The sequence below is a fragment of the Xiphophorus hellerii genome, chromosome 16, assembly GCF_003331165.1.
Source record: "Xiphophorus hellerii strain 12219 chromosome 16, Xiphophorus_hellerii-4.1, whole genome shotgun sequence".
Classification (NCBI taxonomy): Eukaryota; Metazoa; Chordata; class Actinopteri; order Cyprinodontiformes; family Poeciliidae; genus Xiphophorus; species Xiphophorus hellerii.
In genome coordinates, this window is record NC_045687.1 from 2,621,085 (window position 1) to 2,645,954 (window position 24,870).

The 24,870-nt window shown below is 39.0% G+C and overlaps 2 protein-coding genes across 2 annotated transcripts; both read left to right on the plus strand.

The window, feature by feature from the left end:
• Nucleotides 1-5,531: 5,531 nt before the first annotated feature.
• On the plus strand, nt 5,532-10,429 carry gh1 (growth hormone 1). The gene is made up of 6 exons (XM_032588686.1): nt 5,532-5,646; nt 5,752-5,885; nt 6,717-6,833; nt 8,202-8,345; nt 9,991-10,137; nt 10,216-10,429. Exons 1-6 carry the CDS (start codon nt 5,637-5,639, stop codon nt 10,276-10,278), a joined length of 615 nt encoding a protein of 204 aa, XP_032444577.1. The 5' UTR covers nt 5,532-5,636; the 3' UTR covers nt 10,279-10,429.
• A 2,263-nt stretch (nt 10,430-12,692) lies between these two features.
• On the plus strand, nt 12,693-24,413 carry cdc27 (cell division cycle 27). Its single transcript, XM_032588061.1, has 20 exons — nt 12,693-12,857; nt 16,004-16,079; nt 16,319-16,466; nt 16,554-16,679; nt 16,758-16,855; nt 16,943-17,088; nt 17,704-17,924; nt 18,259-18,358; nt 18,432-18,541; nt 19,212-19,311; nt 19,404-19,584; nt 20,847-21,019; nt 21,808-21,960; nt 22,050-22,130; nt 22,812-22,939; nt 23,016-23,133; nt 23,210-23,338; nt 23,669-23,743; nt 23,847-23,976; nt 24,057-24,413. The coding sequence occupies exons 1-20, from the start codon at nt 12,831-12,833 to the stop codon at nt 24,146-24,148; spliced, it is 2,412 nt and encodes an 803-aa protein (XP_032443952.1). The 5' UTR covers nt 12,693-12,830; the 3' UTR covers nt 24,149-24,413.
• The last annotated feature ends 457 nt before the right edge of the window (nt 24,414-24,870 follow it).

Consider the following 24,870-nt stretch of genomic DNA (forward strand, 5'->3'; position numbering starts at 1 on the left):
GTTGAATGCAAGACATACATATGACAAAAAAACAAAGAATTGTATGACTTCTGGCCAGATGAACCACCTTTGTAATGCCTTAATTAGTGGTCGTCTTAGACTTAAAGGAAAGTATTAACCTATTCTTGTAGTTTTTAACTCGTATGAAGAAATTGGTTTTACACCTTTAATTCATACTCAGCTAACTGTGAACTAATCATGTAAACTAATCATGGAAGTAATCGTTCCATTATCTTGTTTGTTACTGGAATTTTGTTGTATTTATCTATATACCCTCCAATTACAATTGGACAATTACATTGTTATAAATCCTGTATCAGTTGTTGTTTGCAGAAATGCATGTAGCTTTCACTTGTTATTGTAGTTATCCAATATTTCATGCATAATTTTGTCTACCATTATTTTTCAGTAAGCATTAAACATATTGTTTAAACCTTACCCAGATTTTGGATATTAGCACTTGTTCAACATGCAAGCACAGACTGGAATATGTATTTATTAATATTATTACGACAATTAAATCACGAAGTTATGAAAATTAAAAGTTATTGTACTTACACTGTAATATATGGTGCACTGCAGAAAGCAGTAATGGCTCCTTCTGTGTTTTCTTATAAATAATCTTCTTCACGGCTGGGCATCGACATACAAAGAAAGTAATAGTAGTTCAGTGAACAGAAGTACTGTAAAATGTTATTCTTCTAAAATTTTAGAACAAGATTTTCCCCGGTAAATCTTTCTAAATTACTATCAGCACAACCGCAAAGAATTGAGTATTATCCGAAGCTAATTAGCATTAGCTTAGCTTAAGGCTGTTAATGCTGTTAACATGTTTCAAAACCGTTATCAACGTTATAAACTGAGCAACAGCGCATGCTAAATTAGTTCTTACTATTGATTAAAAATACAAGCTTACCTGTGTGAGTGTTTTGTTTTGTTAAGTTTTGAGTAAAATTCTTGAAGTCCAGAACCTCCTAGTTTAGTTACTGGTATCCAACCGAATGGCGAGTTAACGGTTTTTATGAGGTCGTGCTAGCACAGCAGGTCGAAAAAATGGAGGAGCAAATACTCAACAAAAAAGTCATACATTTTGAGATTAATCTAAGAAAATTTCTGGAAAAACATATACATTTCGGAAAATTTTAACTTTATTTGCTGAGTTTCAAAAGTCAAAAATGTTCAACTTTGAAACTCAGAAATAAAAATAAAAAAATTCTACAAAATTTTTGCAAAATTTCAACTTTTGAAACTGAGTAATTATTTTTTTTCTAAAAGAAAAGGAAAGAAAATTTTGAGATTAATCTCAAGTATATTTTTTCTAGGAAATTTTCAAATTTTGAAACTCAGAAATTTCCAAGCTTTTTCTTGAAAATTTCCAAGATTAATCTCAAAATGTATGACTTTTTGGTTTAAATTTAATAATTTTTTGTACAATGGTCCTAATACATCACTGTAGTTTTGCAAGTTGTATTACATTATTATTGTTGTTATTTTTCATAATGGAATTTAGTGCCATTTGCAAAAAAAGAATAAAAAATACATTTATTTCTCTTGAAATTGCAGGGAAAGTAAAAGGTCTTCAGAAAAATAAATACTCAAATAAAGAACAAAAGTAGAAATATCTTCTTGCACTTATGTATTTTTACTTCAGCCCCCGAGTCATCGCCCTGTTGACTGGAAACAATGCATCTCTTTCCACAGGTGATAATAACGAGCTGTGATGTCATCTCTTGGTGTTTATTTTTAGTTTTTTTAGCTGACTGAAACAAGTTCACACAAAATATCCAGTTACAACCAAATCGTATCAAACACTCATTAAAAGTGATATTTTTTTTGCATTTTTAAGAACTAAATATACCATAAGTTTACACTGAATAAAACGTTTGTTTTCTCTGTTTAAAGTTAAATCAGACAGATTTTTTCTTGTTAAACTTTCACTAGTGTCCAGGATCAAGTTCCAAAAATTAAAACAATAAGTTGTAAGTTTTGTCTGACGATGCATCAGATTCATGAATATCTGCAGACAGCACAGATCCAGTTTCAGCCTCGGCTTTCACATCTAAAATTAGACTAAAACGTTGAACATTTGTCTCCTTCACATGTTTTAATTCAAACATTATCAGTGAAGTTAAGCAGGGAATCTGCTGCAGGACACAGATTCACTGTACAGGTGAGGTGGTCAGTGTGACAGCATCGCCATGGAGACAAGAACAATGTAAATATTTAAACTGAGATCAAGGCCACAATGTCTCTGTGATACACATATCATTAATAAACCAAGTGGCATTTAAGACAATATGTTCATAAACAAGAGCAATGCAATGATTTTACTCTGACAAACAGGCGGTTATAAAACCGTGACGTCGCGCTCATCTGGACCCGACAACAAAGAATGCACAACTCAACTGCACACTGGAGCACACAAAGTAATACACAGAAACACACTGTAACAAACACCCGTATACACACTGTAACACACACCGTAACACACCTTAGTATACACAGTAACACACACCAGTAACACTGTAACACACACCAGTATACACACTGTAACACACACCGTAACACACCTCAGTATACACAGTAACACACACCAGTATACACATTGTAACACACACCAGAATACACACCGTAACACACCTCAGTATACACACTGTAACACACACATCAACCAATCAAGTTTATTTGTGTAGCATATTTCAGGAACAATCAGTTCAAAGTGCTTTACATCGTAAGGATGTCAAATAAAAAAAAATAAACAAAATAAAAAAATAAAGAAGTAAAAAGTAAAAACAAAACAAAATACAGTTGACAATTGAGAAACCAGTGAGAAACATCACATTTTGACCATAATCAAAAATCATCAATAGATTTAGAATAATTAAAAATGTTCCATTTATTACGGTTCAAAAGCAACTCTAAACAGATGGGATTCAGCCTAGACTTAAAAGAAGTCAGTGTTTCTGCTGTTTTGCAGTTTTCTGGAAGTTTGTTACAGATTTGTGATGCATAGAAGCTCAATGCTGCTTCTCCATCTTTGGTTCTGGTTCTGGGGATGCAGATCAGACCAGAACCAGAAACCAGAACAACGTGGTAACACACTAATGCATATAGTAACACACCAGTACTCCCACTAACATCTGAATCAATCTACTCCAAAATAAACCTGAAGACAATAATAAACCAGTTTTCAGCGTTCGGTAGCTGACAGAATAAGACCTAATGAGCATTTCAGGCCTAAATCTGTAGAATCTGGTTCTTTGTGCAACTGCAAAATGAAATCATGAATTTAGTGCCTGACGTGACACAACATCCCTGTGTTCCCACCAGGGCCTAATTGGGACGTGTTCGGGTCGGTGCAGTAAGCCGGTTTCAGTGTGTGATTCTCTCCATTTCCTGCAGGGCTGAATAAATTCAGAACCATGTGTGATGCAAGTCTGATCAACTGAACATCTGTGAATAAATTCACACATCTGAGGACGAAAACATCAAACATCCGAGATGAACTCCGACATTTGGACCTCATGTTTTCCTGATTTCATTTCACAAGCCACAGCAGGCGAGACATTTATTGTTTCCTGAGTTTTACTTTGACAATATTTGGTTTTTATCAGAGGTGAGTAAAGTAAAAGTATCACTACTTCAACATGTTTTTACTCAAGTGAAAGCAAAAAGTATCCGTCCAAGAAATGACTTGAGAAAAAAAGTATTTGGTAAAAAGTCTACTAAGTACTGAACTGACCAAATTATCAATCATTTAATATGTAAAAATTACATCATCAGACGAACCAAAATATTAAGCTAAGTGGAAATTTTGGTATTTTAAGGACCACAATGACTAATAATAGTATTATATGAATAGTAATTAACAAAAAATAACATCAGGCAAAAGAAAATGTTTCCAAGAAGACACTGAGTGAAACTTCCTTCTTCACAAAATGTGAACAAAAGTTGAGTGGCGTCAGATTTTAGCGGTTGTAGGATTTCTCTTTGGTCTTTGGTAAAAGAGCATGAGTCATTTATTTCTCTCGCTAGCACTAGATCCTACATTTATTTTGGCTCTGTTTACCCAGAATGCTCTGTGCTGCAGTTCGCTTCCTGCTTTTGGAGCGGCCTTTGACCTCGCCCAGCTTCTACCCCAGACTTCACAACCTGTCACAATAGAATCAGAATCAGACTGAGGCATGAGTCCTCACTCCAGAAACGTCACTTTGCAGTTCACTGCAAGTCACCATGTTGACCTTGAAATCTCAAACCTAAAGTTTGGTGGTGTGAATCCACTTCTATGCACCACAGATCTGGAACAAGCTTCCAGAAAACTGCAAAGATGCTGAAACCCTGAGTTCTGGAACATTGATATAATATATTTGCTTGATAATTTTGATGATGGCCTTTGATAAAATGTAATGCTTATTACTTGTTTTATAATTGGTTACTGTATTGTTTCATGATTTAAAGCACTTTAAACTGTCTTGTTGCTGAAATGTGCTATACTAATAAACATGACTGATTAATTGATTGATTGATTGATTTTTTTTTGTCGTCTTTCTGGAAGCTAAAAGAGATAGATAATTGCTTGAGTAATAAATTAGTATGAAAACTTACTTAAAAATATGACTTTACGACTGTTTACGATTTAACGGTTTGGATGACAAACATTTGGAAATGTAGGAATGTTTGTGAATATACTAAGAGATGTACTGAAAAAATATGGAAAATTTCAGGTCATAATAACATGAAAAACTGTTAAATTATGGAAAAATTCTGACATAAATTCTGTGAAAAAAACAGAAAATGTACTGGCAGAAAATTACCGGAACATTTTCTGGGATTTTTTGTTTTTGTTTTTTTACTGTGTAGCTATAAATTTGGGATGTAAGTTAACACAGAAACTACAAGAGAAACATTTCTATCCTGGAAATGCAGGAAAAAATGTACGTGTCCTAAAAATGTATTACATTTTAGCTTCACTGCATAAAAACAAGTTCTTAAGACTCTATAAAAGTCACTTCAACATCACCTGTTAGCATTTCAGCTGTCTGGATCATTCCATTGATGCAAACTCGACATGAAAACTTTTTCTGCTAAGTAAAGAGATTTCACATTTCTCTCTATTTAGCGTTAAACTCAACGCTAAAGCAGGCACCTGAAACTCCACAAGCCCATTTTTAGCAGTACAGCACGGGTCGGTACAATACTTTATGGCCTGATGTGTTCAGGAGAGTATTTCCACTGCAGGTTGGACATGTGATATGGTCAAGAAATATAAATGAATACATGAAAAAGAACAAAATGTTTTTATTATTTCGTCAGTGTGGTTTGTTCTTTAGTTTTATACAATGTAGCAGTCGAAATGTTGGAGGGTTTGGATGGAGCCGGTGCAGCTTGGAGAACATCGTGTCTGGAGCGGGCTTTCCAGCTCCGACCTGCTTTTAATGCTGCATGAGGATCACTGGAAGGTGTCCATGTTAATGAGACCAACACAGGCCTGTTTGCTCGTTTCATGTTTCTGCTCCTGAATTTAAGCATCAAACTTTCAGCTATAAAACCTGAAAACTCTGAGCTGGAACGTCAGAACGCCCAGCAGCCCAACTGAGATCAGATCAAGCAGAACCACAACTGATCCCACATCAGCCATGGACCGAGGTAAGACCCGGACATTTTAAACGTCAAACGTGTCAGGTTGCCGTGGAAACTCTGGTGATGCTGCCGCCGCTCACCTGTCTCACCTGTCTCACCTGTGTCTCCCAGCCATCCTCCTGCTGTCAGTCATGTGTCTGGGCGTCTCCTCTCAGCCAATCACAGACAGCCAGCGGCTGTTCTCCATCGCCGTCAGCAGGGTCCAGCACCTCCACCTGCTCGCTCAGAGGTTCTTCTCTGAATTCGTAAGTCTACGGAAGCTCTGAAGGACAAAAACTGCAACCATCAATGCAGTTACACTGCAAAAACACAAAATCTTATCAACAAATTTGGGCTTTTACTCCTAAATCTTAAAACAAGATTTAGGAGCTTGTTTTCAGTCAATAATTCTTTGATATTGATGAAAAAGTTCTAGATCCATTGGTAAATTATTTCACTTATAACAAGACAGTTTCCCATGTTATAAGTGAATTAATCTATAACTTTTTCATCCATTTTAAAGGATTATTTACTTAAAACAAGCTCCTAAATCTTGCTGAAAAGTCACTTGTCAGTTAGTTTTGTCCTACTTCAAGTGTACTGAGATATTTACAGTAGAAACCAGGGTAACACTTTATTTGAAGGGGGGTGTGTAAGACTGACATGACGCTGTCATAAACATGACATAACACCTGCTATGAACACGAAGGAGTCTTAATGAATGTTGCACTAAAAGTCCATTAAAAACATTAACTTTGCATTTTTCTGTAAAAAAAAAAGACACTTTTAATGCAAAGTTTCATTAAAACTTGCACTAAAAGTCTATTAAAATGTCATTATTTACTGAATAATACAAAGTTTACACTTTTAATAAACTTTAATGAAACTTTTAGTGCATTTTTGCATTATCAGTGTCATTATTTAATAAATCACACCAGTCTCAGTCTTATGCACACCGCTGCAAATAAAGTGTTACTGCAGCAGAACCAAAAATACTTGGTAAGATTTTGTGTTTTTGCAGTGAACAGTGTCTATGACTGTGACTGATGTGTACTTCTGTGTACCTCTGTGTACTTCTGTGTGCTTCTGTGTACCAGGAGAGTTCCCTGCAGACGGAGGAGCAGCGGCAACTCAACAAGATCTTCCTGCAGGATTTCTGCAACTCGGATTACATCATCAGCCCCATCGACAAGCATGAGACACAGCGCAGCTCCGTCAGTACACATCGCAGTACTACACAGTACTACAGAGTACTACAGGGAATCACAGTTCTACACAGCTCCAAACAAAACAGCAGAGTACTACACAGAAATATACAGTACTACGTTTGCATAGGATGACACAAAACTATAGGATACTACACAATACTACACAGTACGATAGAGTGCTACACAGTATCAAACAGTGCTACATAGTTCCAAATATTAGAACAGAGTACTACACAGAAATATAGAGTAGTACACTTAAATAGTACTACACAGTACATCAGAGTATGGCTAACTTATATACAATTCATCAGAGTATTATACTGTACTACAACAACAACAACAAAAATAGAATACTACACAGTATCACAAATTATGGCTGGCTACAACACAGTACTAGCAAAACTGTAGAGCATTATACACAAATACACAGTATCAAACAGTACCTGATAAAACTACAAAATACTATGCTGTACTACACTAAACTTCCCCATACAACAGAGTACTACACAGTACTACAGATAATTATAGAGTACTACATAATATAGCACTGTGCTATAAAGAACTACACAATAAATACTATGCAGAACTACAGAGTATTAAACTATACTATTACACAAAAACATATGACAGAGTACTACACATAGCTACACCGTTCTACTCACTACCACACAGTACTATAGAGGGCTACACAATATCAAAGAGTACTACATGGTTCTAAACAACAGAACAAAGTACTACACTTGCCAAGTACTACACAGTAAAACAGAGTATGGCTTCTACAATAAATAAAACTACAGAATACTATACAGTACTGCACAATGCCAAACAGTACTAGGAGGAACTAAAAAAATACTCTGATGTAATACATAGAGTACTACACAATATAGAATTGTGCTACACATGCCTTCAAGACAACACACAGGGCAAACCTGACCCACCTCCACCGGCGGCCCGCCTGTCAGACACTGAGTAGGGCAAATTAACCCACGAGCGTGTAATATGTTATCAGATTGTTGTCGAATAAAATGATGGGAAATAACATTTTGACCCTTGGATACAAGCCCGGATTTTAGCATGGGCTCACCGGGACCCGGTACCGGTACCGGTGCATTAAAGGTCCAACTATGTAACGATGATTAAGTAGGGCCTGCACCTTGGCTCAAGCCCAGGGGCCCACACCCTCCTAAGTCCGGCCCTGCCTGGATACTTTCAGTTTGGGAATTTTTAGCCCTCAGTGCAAAACGTTTGGACCTCCTGATTTAAAATCCTTCCAGAACTGCAGCTTGGGTCCATTACTAACGGTTCTGAATCTGGTGGTAGTTGGTTCTAGCTTCCGAATCCGTTGTGGATCTGCTTTGCATTGGTTGGTTGCAGGTGCTGAAGTTGTTGTCAATCTCTTACCGCCTGGTGGAGTCCTGGGAGTTTCCGAGCCGATCTCTGTCCGGAGGTTCTGGTCCGAGGGCCCAGATCTCACCCAAACTGACGGAGCTGAAGATGGGAATCATGCTGCTGATCAAGGTGAGAACGATCACTGCGAAAACGCAAAAATATCAACAAGTATTTTGGTCTAGTTTCTAGTAAAAATACCTTATTACACGCAAAATAAGACAAAACTAATTTATAAGTAACTTTTCATCGAGATAAAACAGTTAATTTCACTTATAACATGGAAAAAATGTCTTGTTATAAGTGAAATAATTACTTTTACATCAATATTAAGGAATTATTGACTTAAAACAAGCTGCTGTATCTTGGTGAAAAGTTACTTGTAAGTTTATTTTTCTCTACTTTCAAGTGTAATATATATTTGCAATATAAAAATACTTGGTAAGATTTGGTATTTTTGCAGATATTAAAATTGTCAGACGATTTTTTAAAACCTGAGACCCCCCAACATGAGGATAAAAAGTATCATAGGTTTGGTCGTCGAGCCACATTACACGCCAACCAGTTTCACTCATCAACACTGAAAAAATGTTTCTGTGAACCAGGTTTAAAAGAAAAAAAACCTAATTTGTTCCACATAATTTTATTCATGATGGTCTTGGGTAAACAGAGTGTCTTCAGTCAGAGGCTTCTTCAAATGCGCTGTAATACAGACTGCTATAAGAGGTCTATTGTGCCAACAATCATCACTATCTATTAACTATTCAAGGAATTTGAATTAATATGTTACAGCAACATGTAGTTTTCCTTTGGGATAAATAAAGTATTTTTGAACTGAATGTGAATTTGAATTAGTTTTGCTCAAACTATAATTCTGATTTCAGAATTATTCAAATTGAATTTATAGTTTGAGCAAAACTAATAAGATTAGTTGTAAGAAGTTAGTCATTTTTAAAAGTTGGTTCAAAGAAGCTTTTTTTTCAGTTCAAATTTTAGATGGGAAATCTTGTTTACTCTTCAGAAGAGTAAACAAAAATGGCCGCCTGGGAAGAAGCAATGCTGAAAGTTTTCAGACTATTTAACAGAAAAAATCTTATGTTCTGACATCATTCCAAGTGGACTGATGAGATTATCTTAAAATGCTCTTCCAATAATCGGGAGCACTTAAAACTACAGTAACTTTTTTTTTTTTTTACATATTTGTTAAAACTGACATCATATTCTGACAGATAATCTGTGAAAAAAATTATTTCCTCTGCCTTCTCTCAGTGCTAACTGAGAAATACGCCACTCGTTCTGAAACAACCAATCAGAACCAGGAGGAGGGTCTTAATGCTGTCAATCATGCTTGTGTACATGCTCCTCAAACCATCCCCCTGTCTCTCTACTACACTACAGCTAGCACAGCCTGTCATGAATACTAAGGCTAGTTAACTGTAACTGTAAGTTGTTTCTCTGCCATTAGCACAGTTAGCAGTGCATACATGAGCATAATTGCTAGCGCTAAGGCCTTCCTCCTGGCTCTGATTGGTTGTTTTTGACCGGGATTATTGTATTTGTGCAGATTGCTAAAATAGCTCAGTGAAGAGGTAGAGGAGCACGATTTTTTTCAGATTATCCGCCTCATAGCATTCTGTCACAACAGACATTTTCAAAATAAAAGTTAATACTGCATCTTTAAGATTGTCGGATGAAAATCGGCATAAAAATCTTGCATCAATCATTACTGTCTCTCTGTGAATCTGTCACCTGAGAAACTTACCACCTGAGCTTGCAGGCCAATCAGGACGTACCAGAGATCTTTACTGACACCTCAACCCTCCAGTTGGCGCCTTATGGAAATTATTATCAGAGTCTGGAAGCTGACGAGTCGCTGCGGAGAACCTACGAACTGCTGGCGTGCTTCAAAAAGGACATGCACAAGGTAAACAAAGAGTTAAAGGAAGCCGCCGTGATTTAACAATGACACGTTGATGACAGCAACAAATGATTGTTCCTTCAGGTGGAGACTTACCTGACCGTGGCAAAGTGTCGACTCTCTCCAGAGGCCAACTGCACTCTGTAGCCACGCCCTCCCGGAGTAAGCCCCGCCCCTTGTAGTAGTGGTGTGTCGTTCCAGCTGAAATTCTGACGTTGCTGTGATGGAAGCCGCCAACAGGAAGTGATGTCACAGCAGTCGTAATATGTAAAATAAAGTGTTGTCTGTGTTGCATTTATCTCCTGTTGTTTTCTTTGACTGTTAAAGGACCATCCAGATGAAAAACTGCAAAAACCTTTCCACAGATCACCTGAAGCAGAACGCTCCTTCTCTGGTTTTAACAGAACTTACTATTCAAGACCTGATTAATTATTATCATCTGATTTATTATCTGCAAAATTCACAGTTGAAAGAGACATTTCTGCCCTTTATTCAGCTACATACCTGTGGTAATAATGCATAAAAATATGTGAAAAAAAGCCATCAGAATTTTTCTGTTTTTTAATAACAAGTGCGTCTATAAGAGTTGTTAGGTTGGACAGTGCAATAGCACTCAATGGCATATAGTAGCACTACTTCAACATATTTTTATTTAAGTAAAAGTAGAAAGCATCCATCCAAGAAATTACTCAAGTAAGAGTAAAAAAGTATCAAATTAATTATTTAATATTTAAAAATTACATCATCAGATGGACCAAAATATAAAGGTTAGTGGAAATTTTGGTATTTTAAGGACAAAAATAAAAATAATTCATATAAGCAACAAAAAGAACGTTTTTCCAAATCAGTTTCTGTCAATAAAAACTTGTGAAACTTTAACAAAAACTGCAGGTGTGTGCCTGTGTCTGGTGATTTTTTTGTCTAAATCACGTTTGTTTTTCATTCAGAAGGTAGAAAATCCAGAAATTTTATTGAAGAGTAGAAACACTTCATCATAATGTTACTCAAGTAAAAGTAAGACCTAGAGTGTAATAAACATACTTCTAAAAAAGTTACTCAAGTTATTGCAACTGAGTAAATATGACTACTTACCACCCAACTCTGAATATAAGTACAGCAGGAAATACAAATCATGACACGAACTCCGTCTGTACAAGCCGTCATTCGATCCAGGATCATTCTGTTCTGAAGAGTCATAAACCTCAAAGCAGCTAACTCCGGTTTAACGTCCTGAGAGCAGCAGCAGCATCAGGATTCAACGCCGTAATTTAAGATTTCAGCACGCAGCTAAACTTCCCCTGTTCCTGTACTGATGAAAGGAAGGATAAAATAACATCTCTGCTGTTGGTCCAGAACTTTCTATCTTCTGGAATATTAGAGCTTCGTGTTGGTCTGCTGCTGATGTTTGGCCCTGATTTAAGGAAATATTCCACCACCATACATCCACCTGGGACAGGGTGTCCAAGTAGGTCTGGCATCTGGAGCAGCGCACATAAGACAAGTTTAGTCCAGATAGAGATGCTGAAAATGCTAGATAACTTTTTGAAAAAATTACTGCTTGCAAGTTTTTGATAAATATCTACAAAATTTTTTATTTTTATTTTTTTGGGGGGTGGGGGGGTATTCTTTAAAGACAAAGACAGCATTCTTGCAATAAAATTGATGGATACATTTTCTAATATGTGATTTTTATATTTGTAGAATAAAAATTCTTTATTGTATTTTCTTTCAAATGTATTTATGTGTACTTTATGTTAGTATGCTGTGAGCTTTGGAAATCTAAGTAAAACTTTTGTGTGGGCACACAATTTTGCCCTATAATGCTGATTTTGAAAATGTACTAAATTTCCAACCTTACTTATTAGAGTGTTTTACTCTAATAAGTAAAATACATAAATAATACATAAATAAATAAATGAAACAAAATATTACTTTAGAGTAATTTTTAGTGGAAATTTGTTGCAATTATTCCATCAAAAAACAAAAAAAAATTCACAACTGCATTTGCTATAATATCTGTATTTAAAAACAAAGTTGCTTCTTTTGTTACCATAATTGAAATGCTGTATAACTTCAGTTTTGAAACCATTTCGTTTGTATTTGACCTTTTGAGATCTAATTTTGAAGTAAAAATATGCATGCATAAAGCATTTGTTGGCCATTTTATTTAAGTTGCTAGTTCGACATGAAAGCTAGAGTTTTTTTAAATTTACTTTTAATTGTCAGTGCAGTTGATTATTTATTAATTTCTACTAAAGTAAAATGAAACACTCTCTCCACACACTGTTTTAGCTTACGTTTGATTTTGTTCGCGTTTTAATTTCGTTTTTTATCACCTTAAGTATTCTGTATATTTTTTAAATCTAAAACCTAAATCTAAAATTATTAATATAAATAATTATTAATAAAAACATTGCATCCAGAAAAAAAAAACAGTACGAAAGCAGAGAACTTAAAAAATCGTGAGTAAACAAACAGACAAAAAATACACCAGGGGGCGACAACACAGACTTATTATCACATTACCTAATTTGTCCAGCAGACGGCGCAATCAACTGCTTCGGGTCTCTTCGGCATTCTTCGGCTGTGTTCGGCAGGTAACGGTCGGTACATTCAAATGTTCGGCCGGAGCTCCTCCAGAGAGTGAAGTGAAGAAAGAAACGGACGAACGGAGCCGATAGACGGCGTGTGGAAGCGGAATGACGGTGCTGCAGGAACCTGTCCAGGTAGGAACACCGTGTTCTAGTGCTGTCATGACCCGGGAGGGCAGAGTTCTGGAGCCGGCCTGAGCGGCTGGTTTAGTCCGCGCTCGGTGAGCTTCTCCCCGCACCAGGCCGCAGCTCGGCCCGTAGCTTTCCTGGTTGTTTCACCTGTTTATGTGCACATACTTCGGTTTCCTCAACGGTCAGTCTGGGGTTAACCCCGAACTGATCCTGTTACTATCTGCTCTGTGTTAACTGACCCAGAGGGCAGAGCCAGACTTCTTTAAAAAATGTCTAATTTAGGATGTTCTTTGCGGCCAGGAAAAGAATCCGTGTACTGGAGAGGATCTTCTGACCTTTCCTGACATGGATGGTTTATTATGTTTACTGGGGCCAGTTTTCAGTTTTTGAGTGCTCTTTTTTAATATCAAGAAATGTTCTGAACATATTGGTGTTGTGAAGAATCAGGCTGGTTGAGATTCTGTACTTGGAAGCCTCAGACTCAAAAACCTGTTTTAAAGTCCAGATTTAGACCAATCTCAGATGGTTTGGTTAACTGTGTGTTAGCCGAACCCTTCAGCAGACCCGGTGTCTTTTATATACTGAGATGTAATATTATCATTTTTCGATTTATGAGCATAATTTACATAGTCCACTATATTTTAAACAGAGTTCTGTAAATCAGCCTACTTAGCCCTGCAGAGCTAACTGTTAGCTTACTACTACCGGGTGTTAGCCTTCTCTAGCCGGCTTCAGGTTGCAGGATTGAGTCGGTAACGCTGTAAAGGCCCGGTTCTGTTCTTCTGGGACAGTCCCTCCTGTTCCTTGGGTCTATTCTGAGCCCAGATCCTGTGCACGGAACCGAATTAGCCCGCAGCTGGTTAGCTGCAGCGGCTAACATCAGCTAGCTGAAACTGTTAACGCTTACCTGGACAGGTGTGCTGGTGACAGAGCAGTCATTCATGTGCCTGATGTTTGCTGTTGGACAGATTACATTTAATAGCTTGATTATTAAACAAGTTCACTCGGAAGAAACGACAAGAAATCGGCGAAACAGTCAATGTCTTGTGTTTACCTACAGCATGGTCAAGGTCCGGAGAACCCCCTGTGGGAGGGCGGGTTGTGGTAAACACAAACAGAACCATGTTCTGGTTGTTGTTCTCTGCAGTGTGTGGGTGTCCCAGTTTCCTGTGGGACTGGAGTAAAGCAGTGGGATAACTGGGCTGACTGGGATTGATTAGCACAGAATCACCTCTGTTGGACTGAACCCACCAGGAGGGGAGACTTTCTTGGTCAACCAGAACCTGTTAAAATGGTTAAATCTGGTTCTAGATCTAGAACCCAGGAACATGAAGATCCAGACCCAGTTTGCTCCCACTGTGATCAAACTACAGGTGATTTTCCTGTTAGTTAATCCGACTGGAACAGGGGTGTCCTAACGTCCTGTCACACGGGTCAAAATCAAAATTCAAAAGTACTTGCGGGGTAAAAGAATAAATAAATAAATTATAATAGAAAGATTAAAATATAATTAAGCAATTAAATGTGTCTGTTTTTGTTGTCCATTTGTAGAAGAGTAATGTTATTCATTGTAGATCCAAAACTTTAAAACGATTTTTCACATTTTCTGCATTAGAAGAAATATCATTTAGTTTTCAAATTCTTTTGGGCTTGATTGAACAAAAAAACTTGTTATATTTAAACAAGTTAAGCAAATTAAATAATAGGTAATTTAGAGACAGCCAAGTCAGCTCAGACAACACAAACGTGGTTCTGGTTGTTATGCTTGGTTATAAAAAGAAACATACTTGACATTTTTGTTGTAAAAAATTATCTTGGTAATAATTTTACTCTGATAAAAAAATTACGTTTAAAAATTGAAGTTGGAGGCCACACAAAATAACTCTAAGGGCCACAAATGGCCCACAGGCTGCATGCTGGACAACCCTGGAATAGAAGGTTCTGCTGTTCTCAGGATGAACTGTCAGGTCCAGTCATTACCTGGTTCTGGTTCTGGTTGCTTGTATCGCTGCATTTACAACCTCATACTGAGTGAAATATTTCAAGCTTTTGTTTCTTATAACTTTCATTGTAGCTTCGTCTCAGTAAATTAGAATATCACATCAAATTGATAAAAAAAATATATTTTTAATACTTTTTTCATGTCCTTTCTCTCAGTGATTGGTCTGGGTTTATTCTCAAAACAGTAATTACTGGGACAATTATTGTTCAGTAAAATATGTTACTGTGACAGGCTTCGTCTAAAATGTTCTGGTGAACGTTGATTTGACTGTGGACTTCAGAAAACCCAGTGGACCAGAACCGGCTGCTGCCATGGCGACCCAGATGATTTCTGACTGAGGAAACTTCTGGACTTCCAGAATCATTAATTCTGGTTCTCTCCACTTTTTCTCCAGACTCTAGGAAGAGTGGAGTGGTTCTAGACCCTACAGATACTGGAACGTTGGTCTAAAAATGAAAAGCAAACACTGAGCGACAGTCCAGTTTCAGGAGTTCTGGTTCTGGAATGGTTTGATATGAGGAATGTAACTTTCGTAGCCCAGGTGTGGGATTTGTCTGAATTCAGTGGATCTTGATTTCCTGAGGTTGTCCCTGTTCCTGGTGGACTTTGTCCTTCCACTCAACTTTTTATGAATAGCTGGGTCACAGCATTCAGTGTCTGTCCAGTCAGCAGCTTTCCCCTTGACAGCATTGGTCTATAACATGAACAAAACATTTGTACATTAAAAAAGCTTTTTATATTAATAATTTTAGGCGCTACCAAGTTTAGTTTGAGTTCTCCTCCGTTTTCTCTCTGTATTATCAGATAGTTAATTGTTTATATCATGGCATTTATGTTCATAATGTTCTGCATTAACAATTAAAAATGTCATCCAGCAGCTGTTGCTGTGTCCAGTTTGGTGATCCGTTCAGATCTTAAATTAATTTTTTTTGTTTTTTTTTGAGACTGGGAATAAGATTTATAAAAATTGGGTTAAAAACCTCCAAAAACGTGTAGTGTGTCCTCAAAGGTTTACTCAACGGTCCTTTTTAGAAAATTCTTACCTCTTTGTCTCGCATGTTGCTGAGCCAAAGTCAGCTTTCCACTCGGGAGGACAATAAAGACTTATTCTGTTCTATCTGATGGTTCTGGTTCTGTCTGTGTTCAGGCTGCGGTGTGGCAGGCTCTCAACCACTATGCCTACCTGGATGCTGTTTTCCTTGCAGAGAGACTCTACGCAGAAGGTAAAACCCGTCTATCTGTCTGTCTGTCCAGTTAGTTTTCTAGAGGTATTCCAACCTGATATTGATATTGGAAATCGGTCTGATTTCAACCAAAAAATGAATATCGGATTATATCAACCTGCATCTAAAAACTCCAATAGAAGCACTCCTCCTACATGTTTGTCTGGTTAGTTTTTCCTTCTGTTTACCTGTCTCTCTCTGTTTACCTGTCTCCATGGTTACCTGTCTGTCCTCCACAGTGCGTTCAGAGGAGGCCCTCTACCTGTTGGCTACCTGTTATTACCGCTCTGGGAAACCGTACAAAGCTTACCGACTACTGAAGGCTCACAGCTGCTCCACGCCGCAGGTTCGATTCTTGCTGGCCAAGTGCTGCGTGGAACTCAGCAAGTAAGAACACACACCCCCACACACACCCCCACACACACACCTTCACACACAGTGATGTGTCTGCCTGTCAACCTGTCTGCCTCCCAGGCTCGCTGAGGGAGAGCAGGTTCTGATTGGTGGAGTCCTGAACAAACAGAAGAGTCAGGATGACATCATCACTGAGTTTGGAGACTCCGCCTCCTTCACGCTGTCGTTACTGGGCCACATTTACTGGTAAGCAGCCGGTGCTCCCAGCGTCTTACTGGTGTGTGAGGCGTTCCAGCTGCTGACTCCTGTCCTGTTTCTGAGTAGCAAGACGGACCGAGCTGCTAAGGGTGCCGAGTGCTTCCAGAGGAGTTTAACCCTCAACCCGTTCCTCTGGTCGCCGTTCCAGAACCTCTGTCATCTAGGTAACACACAGACACACCCTCACACACACACTTGCTACACGTCATGTGACTGTGTGACTTCAGAAAACATTGTGCATTTTATTCCAGGAGAAAAGCCGGATCCAGATCAGGTTTTCAGGTTGTCGGCTTTGCAGAACTCCTCTTTAGCCCCGCCTCCTCCTCACATAAGCCCCGCCCAGAACCCGTCTCATCGCCTCGACACTGCACTGATGGAAACGCCGCAGGACACACTGGTACAAGAAAATGCACATTAATTACCCGATTAAACACTCAAATTACATTACGGTCAGAAATTCTGTTTCATACCAAATCTGATTTGAATCCTTTTTTCTTGATTTATTTTCCAAATAAGAAACAATGACAGAAAATATTTATTTCAGTCATCCTTCTTGTGAGTTTTTCGGGCCACTCTACAAGAATTTTTATTTAATCACGAGAATATAATATATTAGCAGAAGAAAGACGTAATTTTACCAGAAGAAATATCCTAAAAATCTGTAAAACCTTTATGAAAGTATAACTTCACAAAATGCTCAACATTCCTGATTTACACTTTTTATATTTTGTGTTAGAATTCTCAGAAAATTACTATATTATTCTCCTGATATTACGTCCAAATACATAAAAGGTGTAAAACACCCTTGTCAAACAAGATGGCCGCCCTGCGTGTGGTGACATCACTCTGAGCTATGAAACCGGAAGAGTGCATTGGTGACAATATAAAAAAATTAAATCTTAAAAAAAATTTAGATTAATCAATAACATCGATTTATTTTTCATACTATGTAATCTGATCATGTTCTAGTAATCAGATTACTTTTGTCCCTAAATCTGTCCCTGTCCTCCAGGAGTTGAATCGTCTGAATCTGGAGTCGTCAAACGGGAAGCTGACGTCTGATTTGTCGATTTCATACATTGACTCCTCCCTCATCTCCCCGGAAACTGGCTCGCTATTGGGCAACACGGTTTCCATGGCATCAGCTGGCACTCTGCTGAGTAAACAGAACAAACCCAAGAGTGGGCGGAGCTTACTGGGGGGTCCTGCTTCCCTCAGCCCCCTGACGCCCAGGTGAGTGTGCCGGAACAGGTTAAATGGAATGGTAAATGGACTGAACTTATATAGCGCTTTTCCAGTCATTTTTGACCACTCAAAGCGCTTTACACCCAGTCGCACTCACAAACACGCACACATTTATACACCGATACGCAGATCGGTAGGCAATTTAGGGTTAAGTGCCTTGCCCAGAGGCACATCGACATGTGGCAGGAGGAAGCTGGAATCGAACCTACAACCTTCCGATTGCAAGACGACTACTCTACCAAAGAGCCACAGTCGCCCCAGGTTACACACCTGCTCAGGTTTTAGCTCCTCCCCTTTGCTTTGATTTCTGCTGTCTGCACAGTTTCGGCATCCTGCCCCTGGAGCCCAGCCCCGGAGACCCCACGTACCTGCAGAACTATTCGGCTACAATGGAAACGCAAACGACAGCTCCCAGCAAGAAGGTGAGAACTCACCTGAGACCAGGCTGTGATTCAGCAGGAAGTGTTTGACCTCACCTGTCTGCCTCCCCGCCAGGCCGTTTCCAGGATCAGTCAGTCCAAGTCCGTTTTCAGTCAGAGTGGGAACAGCAGAGACGTTCTTCCCATCCCCTTCAACCAATCGCAGACCTCAGCACCTCACACCAGGTAAGTGCAGCAGCCAATTGCATCGGCATCAGTTTTGGCCCAGAAGTTATTACGATAAATGATAATACTGCATGTTTGAGAAATCCTTTAATCTCCATGGCAACCTGTGTAAAACATCTGGGTGGACCTAGCCCCGCCTTTGTGGCGTAGCTCCTCCTCAGAGCTGCAGCTTCCAAGCTTCAGAGCTTCACACTCAGTTCCTTCAGACGAGCTACCAGCAATTAGCAAACACCTGGTGGATCTACTGAGCTCCTTATAGGAGCTGCTGCTCAGAGCAACGCTGGGAAAAACGATGAGGGGTCAGTGAAGGAGCCATGTTGTGATGACTTCCTGGAGGCGAAGTTTCAGAAAGATCAGGAGTTTTAGGTAGACAGAGGCCCAATTTCAAGGTGTTAAATTATGAAATCTTATTTTTTAAGTCATATTTAATCTATGCAACATTTTTAGAACGACTGGAGGTAATAAAGTTTCTTGATTGTGCTATAAAATCGCTTTTTGTACCTGGAAAACACATAAAACTACCCCTTTAAACACCCCACTGATTGTGGACAATCAGTAAGATGGAGACACTATAAAAACAAACAATCATTTAACTGGAAATTATTAACTAATTTTAATTTATCATGTGATAAACTGGTTTATAGCTTATAGTCGCCTGTCTGTCCCACAGTGGTTCTCCTCAGGTTCTCAGTCCCAGTATGTCTGGTCCTCCTAACGTTCAGCCCAGAAGAAGCTCCAGACTGTTTACCAGTGCCAGCTCCACTGCCAAGGTACCCGCCTCCCACCCACCGTCCGATTCCCAGTGTTCCCAGTGCAGGGGCTGCAGAGACCCGGTGAAGTAACGCCTGTTCTGTTTCCGCAGGAGAACAGCAAGAAGCTAAAGATGAAGTTTCCTACGAAGATTCCCAACCGGAAAACCAAATGTAAATCTGCAAAGACGGCAAACAGCAGCAACCTGAACGAGAGTCTGGACATCCTGAGGCTGGATCCCAGTTTGAACCTGCCAGACGCCAGGATCCCCCAGTACCAAAGGGCCGCTGCAGGTACCGCCAGAACAAATGGCTTCCTCTGGGCTGCAGGGTTCACATGGTGCTGGAAATCCTAGAAAATATTTGGTCTGGAAAGTGATTCAGATTTAATCTGCACAGTTTTGTGTTAAAGTTTTAAACTTTTAGGAGAAACTTGACCTTGTAGAAAGTCAAGCGATTATTTGTTATGCGTTTAAGCATTTAATTTGAACACAAAGATAATTTACCTCAACAAAAACTGATTTGTAAGTTACTGAAATTGGGGATTTTATTTATTAAATTAGTGGGGGACCAATCAGATGTAAACACTGGGAAAAAAACCAAAACAAAATCTTACCAAGTATTTATTTTTTATTTTTAACTAGTTTCTAGTTACAATTATCTTATTTATCTTGGTACACCTAAAATAAGACAAAACTAACTCATAAATAACTTTAAAATTAAATTGATAATTCCTTAATATTGATAAAAAGGTTGTAGTTCCACTGGCAGATTATTTTATTTATAAAATGGGAAAAATGTTTTTGCTATAAGTAAAGTAATCTGCTAGTGGAAAAAGTATTTTTATCTACATTAAAAAAGTTTACAAGTTTATTTTTTGTTTTGTTTTGAAGCCAATAATTCCTTGCTATTGATGAAAATGTTTTAATTCTTTTGGCAGATTATTTCACTCATAACAAGACATTTTTCCCATTTTGTAAATAAAATAATCTGCCAGTAAAACTAGTACTTTTGATCAATATTAAGGAATTATTGTCTTAAAACAAGCTCCTATATCTTGCTGAAAAGTTATTTTATGTTACTTTTTTTATTTCAAGTGTACTAAGATATTTACACAAAAAATAAACAAAAATACTTGGTAATTTTTTTGTTTTGCAGTGTAGTTTGAGAGATATTTCTAAACACAAATTGTAAAAAGGCATTATTAATATTGGTAATAAACGTTGCCACATAACAGTGAATTGGAACTGTCATTTTTAGTTCATGTTTGTTTTTATCTGCAAAGTTACTTTGAAAACTTGCCTTTAAAACTTTTGAATTTTACGGTGGGAAAAATTAACGAACCCCGAGGTCAGCTGTTCTATCTGCACCCGAATAATTTAATATTTACATGTTAATATTTAATTTCCCTTTGGGTTCAATAAAGTACTTTTGAATTTGAATGAACTAAACCGGTTTTGGGCCAAAGCTTCAGTTTTTTTTTAACCTGTTATTAACCTAAACCTGAAGCCCAGAACTGATGGTACCACACGCGGTTTGTTTGTGTTTGTGTTCAGACAGCGTGATGGCGTTGCTACGGGAACTGGGTCGGGGCTACCAGGCGCTGTGCTCCTACAGCTGCAGAGAGGCCATCAACATCCTGACGTCTCTGCCTCCTCAGCACTACAACACGGGCTGGGTTCTGACGCACGTCGGCTGCGCCTACTTCGAGCTGGCCGAGTACATGCAGGTGAGTCCGTCCGACCCAAACCCAGCAGACTCTCTGAGTTCATACTTGTTCCTGAAATCCTGGAAAATGCTTCAGTTTTGATTAGGCGTTTTCAAAGTTAGGAAAGTGCCTGATATTCAAACTCTACAGTTTTGTAATAAAGTGGAATCTAATGTTTGATTAAAAGCATAAATTTGAAAAACATTATTTAAAGTTCAAACTTGAATTTTTTTATACCTAATTAAATTAAATTAAATTAAATCAAGAGTAAACCTTTAGTTAGAATTACCAAAATAATTTCCATTTGCTAGAACATTTTTTAGAATTTTTTTAGTTTGTACATTGTGTTTTAAGCATTTAGTTTGCAGGAAGATCATTTACTTTAACCCAATATGGATTGGTTTGATGTAATGAGTATGTCTTATTCCCAGTCACTCAATAACTTATTAATCTGTTTAATTAAAATAAAAGTTGCCATATCTTTTATACATTAAACAACATTATTGAAATATTTCTTTTTGGTCAGGTATTTAGGGAGTAAGACACATTTCAAAACATAAATTTTTATACTTTAGTTTATTTTGTCCCTGCTATAAAATGAAGAACACTATCATAAAACATTTTTAATAACAGTAATAAATTATGTCACATAATAGTGAATTATCTCCAAAGTGTGGTCCAGGAAAAGTTTGGAAACTTGCCTTAAAAAGTGCTTGAATTTTACTGCGGGGGGGAAAGTGTACGAATCCTGGATTTTGCTCCACCTGTGCTGGTTTGTCACCTGATCGCCATGGCGATCTGTGCTGCAGGCGGAGCGGCTGTTCAGCGAGGTGCGCAGGATCGAGTCGTACCGCGTGGAAGGCATGGCGATCTACTCCACCACGCTGTGGCACCTGCAGAAGGACGTGGCGCTGTCGGCGCTGGCCAAGGACCTGACGGACATGGACAAGAACTGTCCTGAGGTGAAGAGCGCACCTGAACGCTCAACTGGACCCTTAGGTGAGCTCAGGTGAGCCGGCCGCTCAGGTTAACGCTGTGTGTGTCTCTGCAGGCCTGGTGCGTCGCAGGAAACTGTTTCAGCCTGCAGAGGGAGCACGACATCGCCATCAAGTTCTTCCAGAGGGCCATCCAGGTGAGCAGCTTTAAAACGATTAATTGAAGTTTTAGTTTTTGAAGATTTCATTTTTAGAAAATCTGGATGTGTGTTTCCCATGGCGGCCATCTTGTTTGACAAGCCTCTTTTACAGTTTCTATTTATTTGGACTTTGAATTAATGTTAGAAAATAACAACAGAAGGCCAGGCTAGGATTTTATTTTTAAATTACGAGAATAAAGTCATGATATAACCAGAATCAAGTCCTAACATTAGGAGAATAAAGTTGTAATTTTGTGAGGCCTGTCACGATTACCAATTTTGCTGGATAAATTGTTCTAATAGTTATTATGATAAATGATATCGTTGTTCTGAGACCATTTTCAAGTAATATAGTAATAATGGCATAATTCTAATTAACATTTAAAACGTTTTAAATATCCAAAATAAATAAACGAAACAACAAATAAAATGAATTATGAAGATTCTGTAAACAAAATTGTGACTGAAGACCAATTTTGGCAGCAAGAAAAAGAAAAAGCTTTTTCGCATAAGTAAGTTTTTCTTGCCAGTTGGTTGGATGAACTTTGTACTTTTCTGTGGAGAGATTCATTAATAAATTCTGAAATTTGAGTTGGTGAAGCCTGCAGAAACCCCGTGCAGATGTTCCCGAGCTGCCAGGTGTTTCCCTCACCTGCCTGCCTTTCTCACCTGCCTCAGGTGGACCCAGGTTTCGCGTACGCCTACACCCTGCTGGGTCACGAGTTTGTTCTGACTGAGGAGTTGGACCGAGCTCTGGCCTGCTTCAGGAACGCCATCAGAGTGAACAACCGACACTACAACGCCTGGTATGGTAACCATGGAAACGCATGACACGGGGTGTAATCATGCTGTTAGATATAAAGTGTGCGTGTGTGTGTTCAGGTATGGACTCGGCATGATTTACTATAAACAGGAGAAGTTCAACTTGGCAGAAATCCACTTCAAGAAAGCTCTGAGCATCAACCCTCAGAGCTCTGTGCTGCTCTGCCACATCGGAGTGGTACGTATGTTTCCTTCACCTGCTCACCTGCGTGCAGCCTGGCTGTAACTGTGTGTGTGTGTTTGTGTGTGTTCAGGTGCAGCATGCTCTGAAGAAGTCTGACGCTGCGTTAGAGACTATAAACAGAGCCATTGGCATTGACCCCAAAAACCCTCTCTGCAAGTTCCACAGAGCCTCCATCTTGTTTGCCAACGATAAGTACAAGGTAAGCCAGACCTGATCAGTTGACACGGAGCTAAGCGATCAGACTTGATCAGTCGACACGGAGCTAAGCAATCAGACTTGATCAGTCGACACGGAGCTAAGCGATCAGACCTGATCAGTCGACACGGAGCTAAGCGATCAGACCTGATCAGTCGACACAGAAATGAGCGATCAGATCTAATCAGTTGATGCAGAAACGACAGATCAGACCTCATGAGTTGACACTGATTTCTGACCAGACCCAATCAGTCGACATGGAGCCATTGGACCAGACCAGTTTAGTAAAGCAGAACCTACCTGGATCAGTGAAATCAGAACTGTCTCCCTGCAGGCAGCCCTTCAGGAGCTGGAGGAGTTGAAGCAGATTGTTCCCAAAGAGTCTCTGGTTTACTTCCTCATAGGAAAGGTAGGAGTCGGTTCTGCCAATCAGCTGCCTCTTCTGATCTCAGGTTGCGTTTCTTTGTTTTGTTTTGGGCTTTTTTTACGTGTATGACCTTTCTTCTCAACAGGTGTATAAGAAGCTGGGTCAGACCCACCTGGCTCTGATGAACTTCAGCTGGGCCATGGACCTGGACCCTAAAGGAGCCAATAATCAGATAAAAGAAGCCATTGATAAGCGATACCTGCCTGAGGACGAAGGTATGGTTTGCTCCACATGTCTCTCACTCGTCTGTCCCTCTGACTCACCCGCCCTTCCCCTCCCCTCCCTGTTTCTGCAGTGGCTGAGGTGGATGACAGTCAGGACAGCAGCTTCATGACGGACGCCGACGACACGCAGCTCCACACGCCAGATAGCGATGATGTTCTTTAGCCCCGCCTCCTATGATTGCCCTGCCTCCTGCTTGTGCCCGCCTCCTAAATGTCAGGAGGAAAGGCGTTGCTAGGCAACGTGCTGACAGACAGGATTTACGTTTAGCTCCACCCAGTCCTCCCCTCCCCTCCTCTGACTGGCTGAAACAGACTGCTGCTGACCTGAAGCCCCTCCCATTAACCCTGTGACATCACAGCTGTTTTTTTTTTAATTTTCTTTTTATCGTTCTGACGGAAATAAATCAATAAAACAAGTAAACACTGCACACTGCTTTTCTGTCTTTGTTCCATTTGCGGGGCAGAGTAGCTCCCTGTGGCAGTTGTAACGACGTCGACTCGAGTTTATTTGTTTAGCACATTTCAGCAACAAGACACTTCAAAGTGCTTTAACATAATACAGAACCAATGCCATCTTCAAGAAAATATTGATCAATGTCCAAGTTATTAATCAAAGGCAACTCAAATAAATTAGGTTTTTTGTCTTGATTTAACTCTGTTTCTGCTGTTTTGCACTTTTCTCAGTTTTTTGGATATGAGGAAAAACTGAATGCCGCTTCTCCATGTTCGGTTCTGGTTCTGGAGATGCAGAGTAGACTAGAAACAGAAGACCTGAGTGGTCTTTAATGTTGATACAACAACAACACCTCCTTAATGTATTTTGGGGATTTATAAACTAACAGAAGGATTTTCTCCTGCCAGTTGAAGGACTTTAAGGCTGGTGAT

What these genes read in the sequence shown, in the direction of transcription:
- gh1 (XM_032588686.1), top strand. An exon ending in AGAGGTTCTTCTCTGAATTC is followed by an intron (nt 5,886 to 6,716) that starts GTAAGTCTACGG and finishes TCTGTGTACCAG; the next exon opens with GAGAGTTCCCTGCAGACGGA. An exon ending in TCAAAAAGGACATGCACAAG is followed by an intron (nt 10,138 to 10,215) that starts GTAAACAAAGAG and finishes TTGTTCCTTCAG; the next exon opens with GTGGAGACTTACCTGACCGT.
- cdc27 (XM_032588061.1), top strand. Translation starts at nt 12,831, where the DNA reads ATGACGGTGCTGCAGGAACCTGTCCAG. An exon ending in AGCTGGCCGAGTACATGCAG is followed by an intron (nt 21,020 to 21,807) that starts GTGAGTCCGTCC and finishes TCTGTGCTGCAG; the next exon opens with GCGGAGCGGCTGTTCAGCGA. An exon ending in TCTTCCAGAGGGCCATCCAG is followed by an intron (nt 22,131 to 22,811) that starts GTGAGCAGCTTT and finishes CACCTGCCTCAG; the next exon opens with GTGGACCCAGGTTTCGCGTA.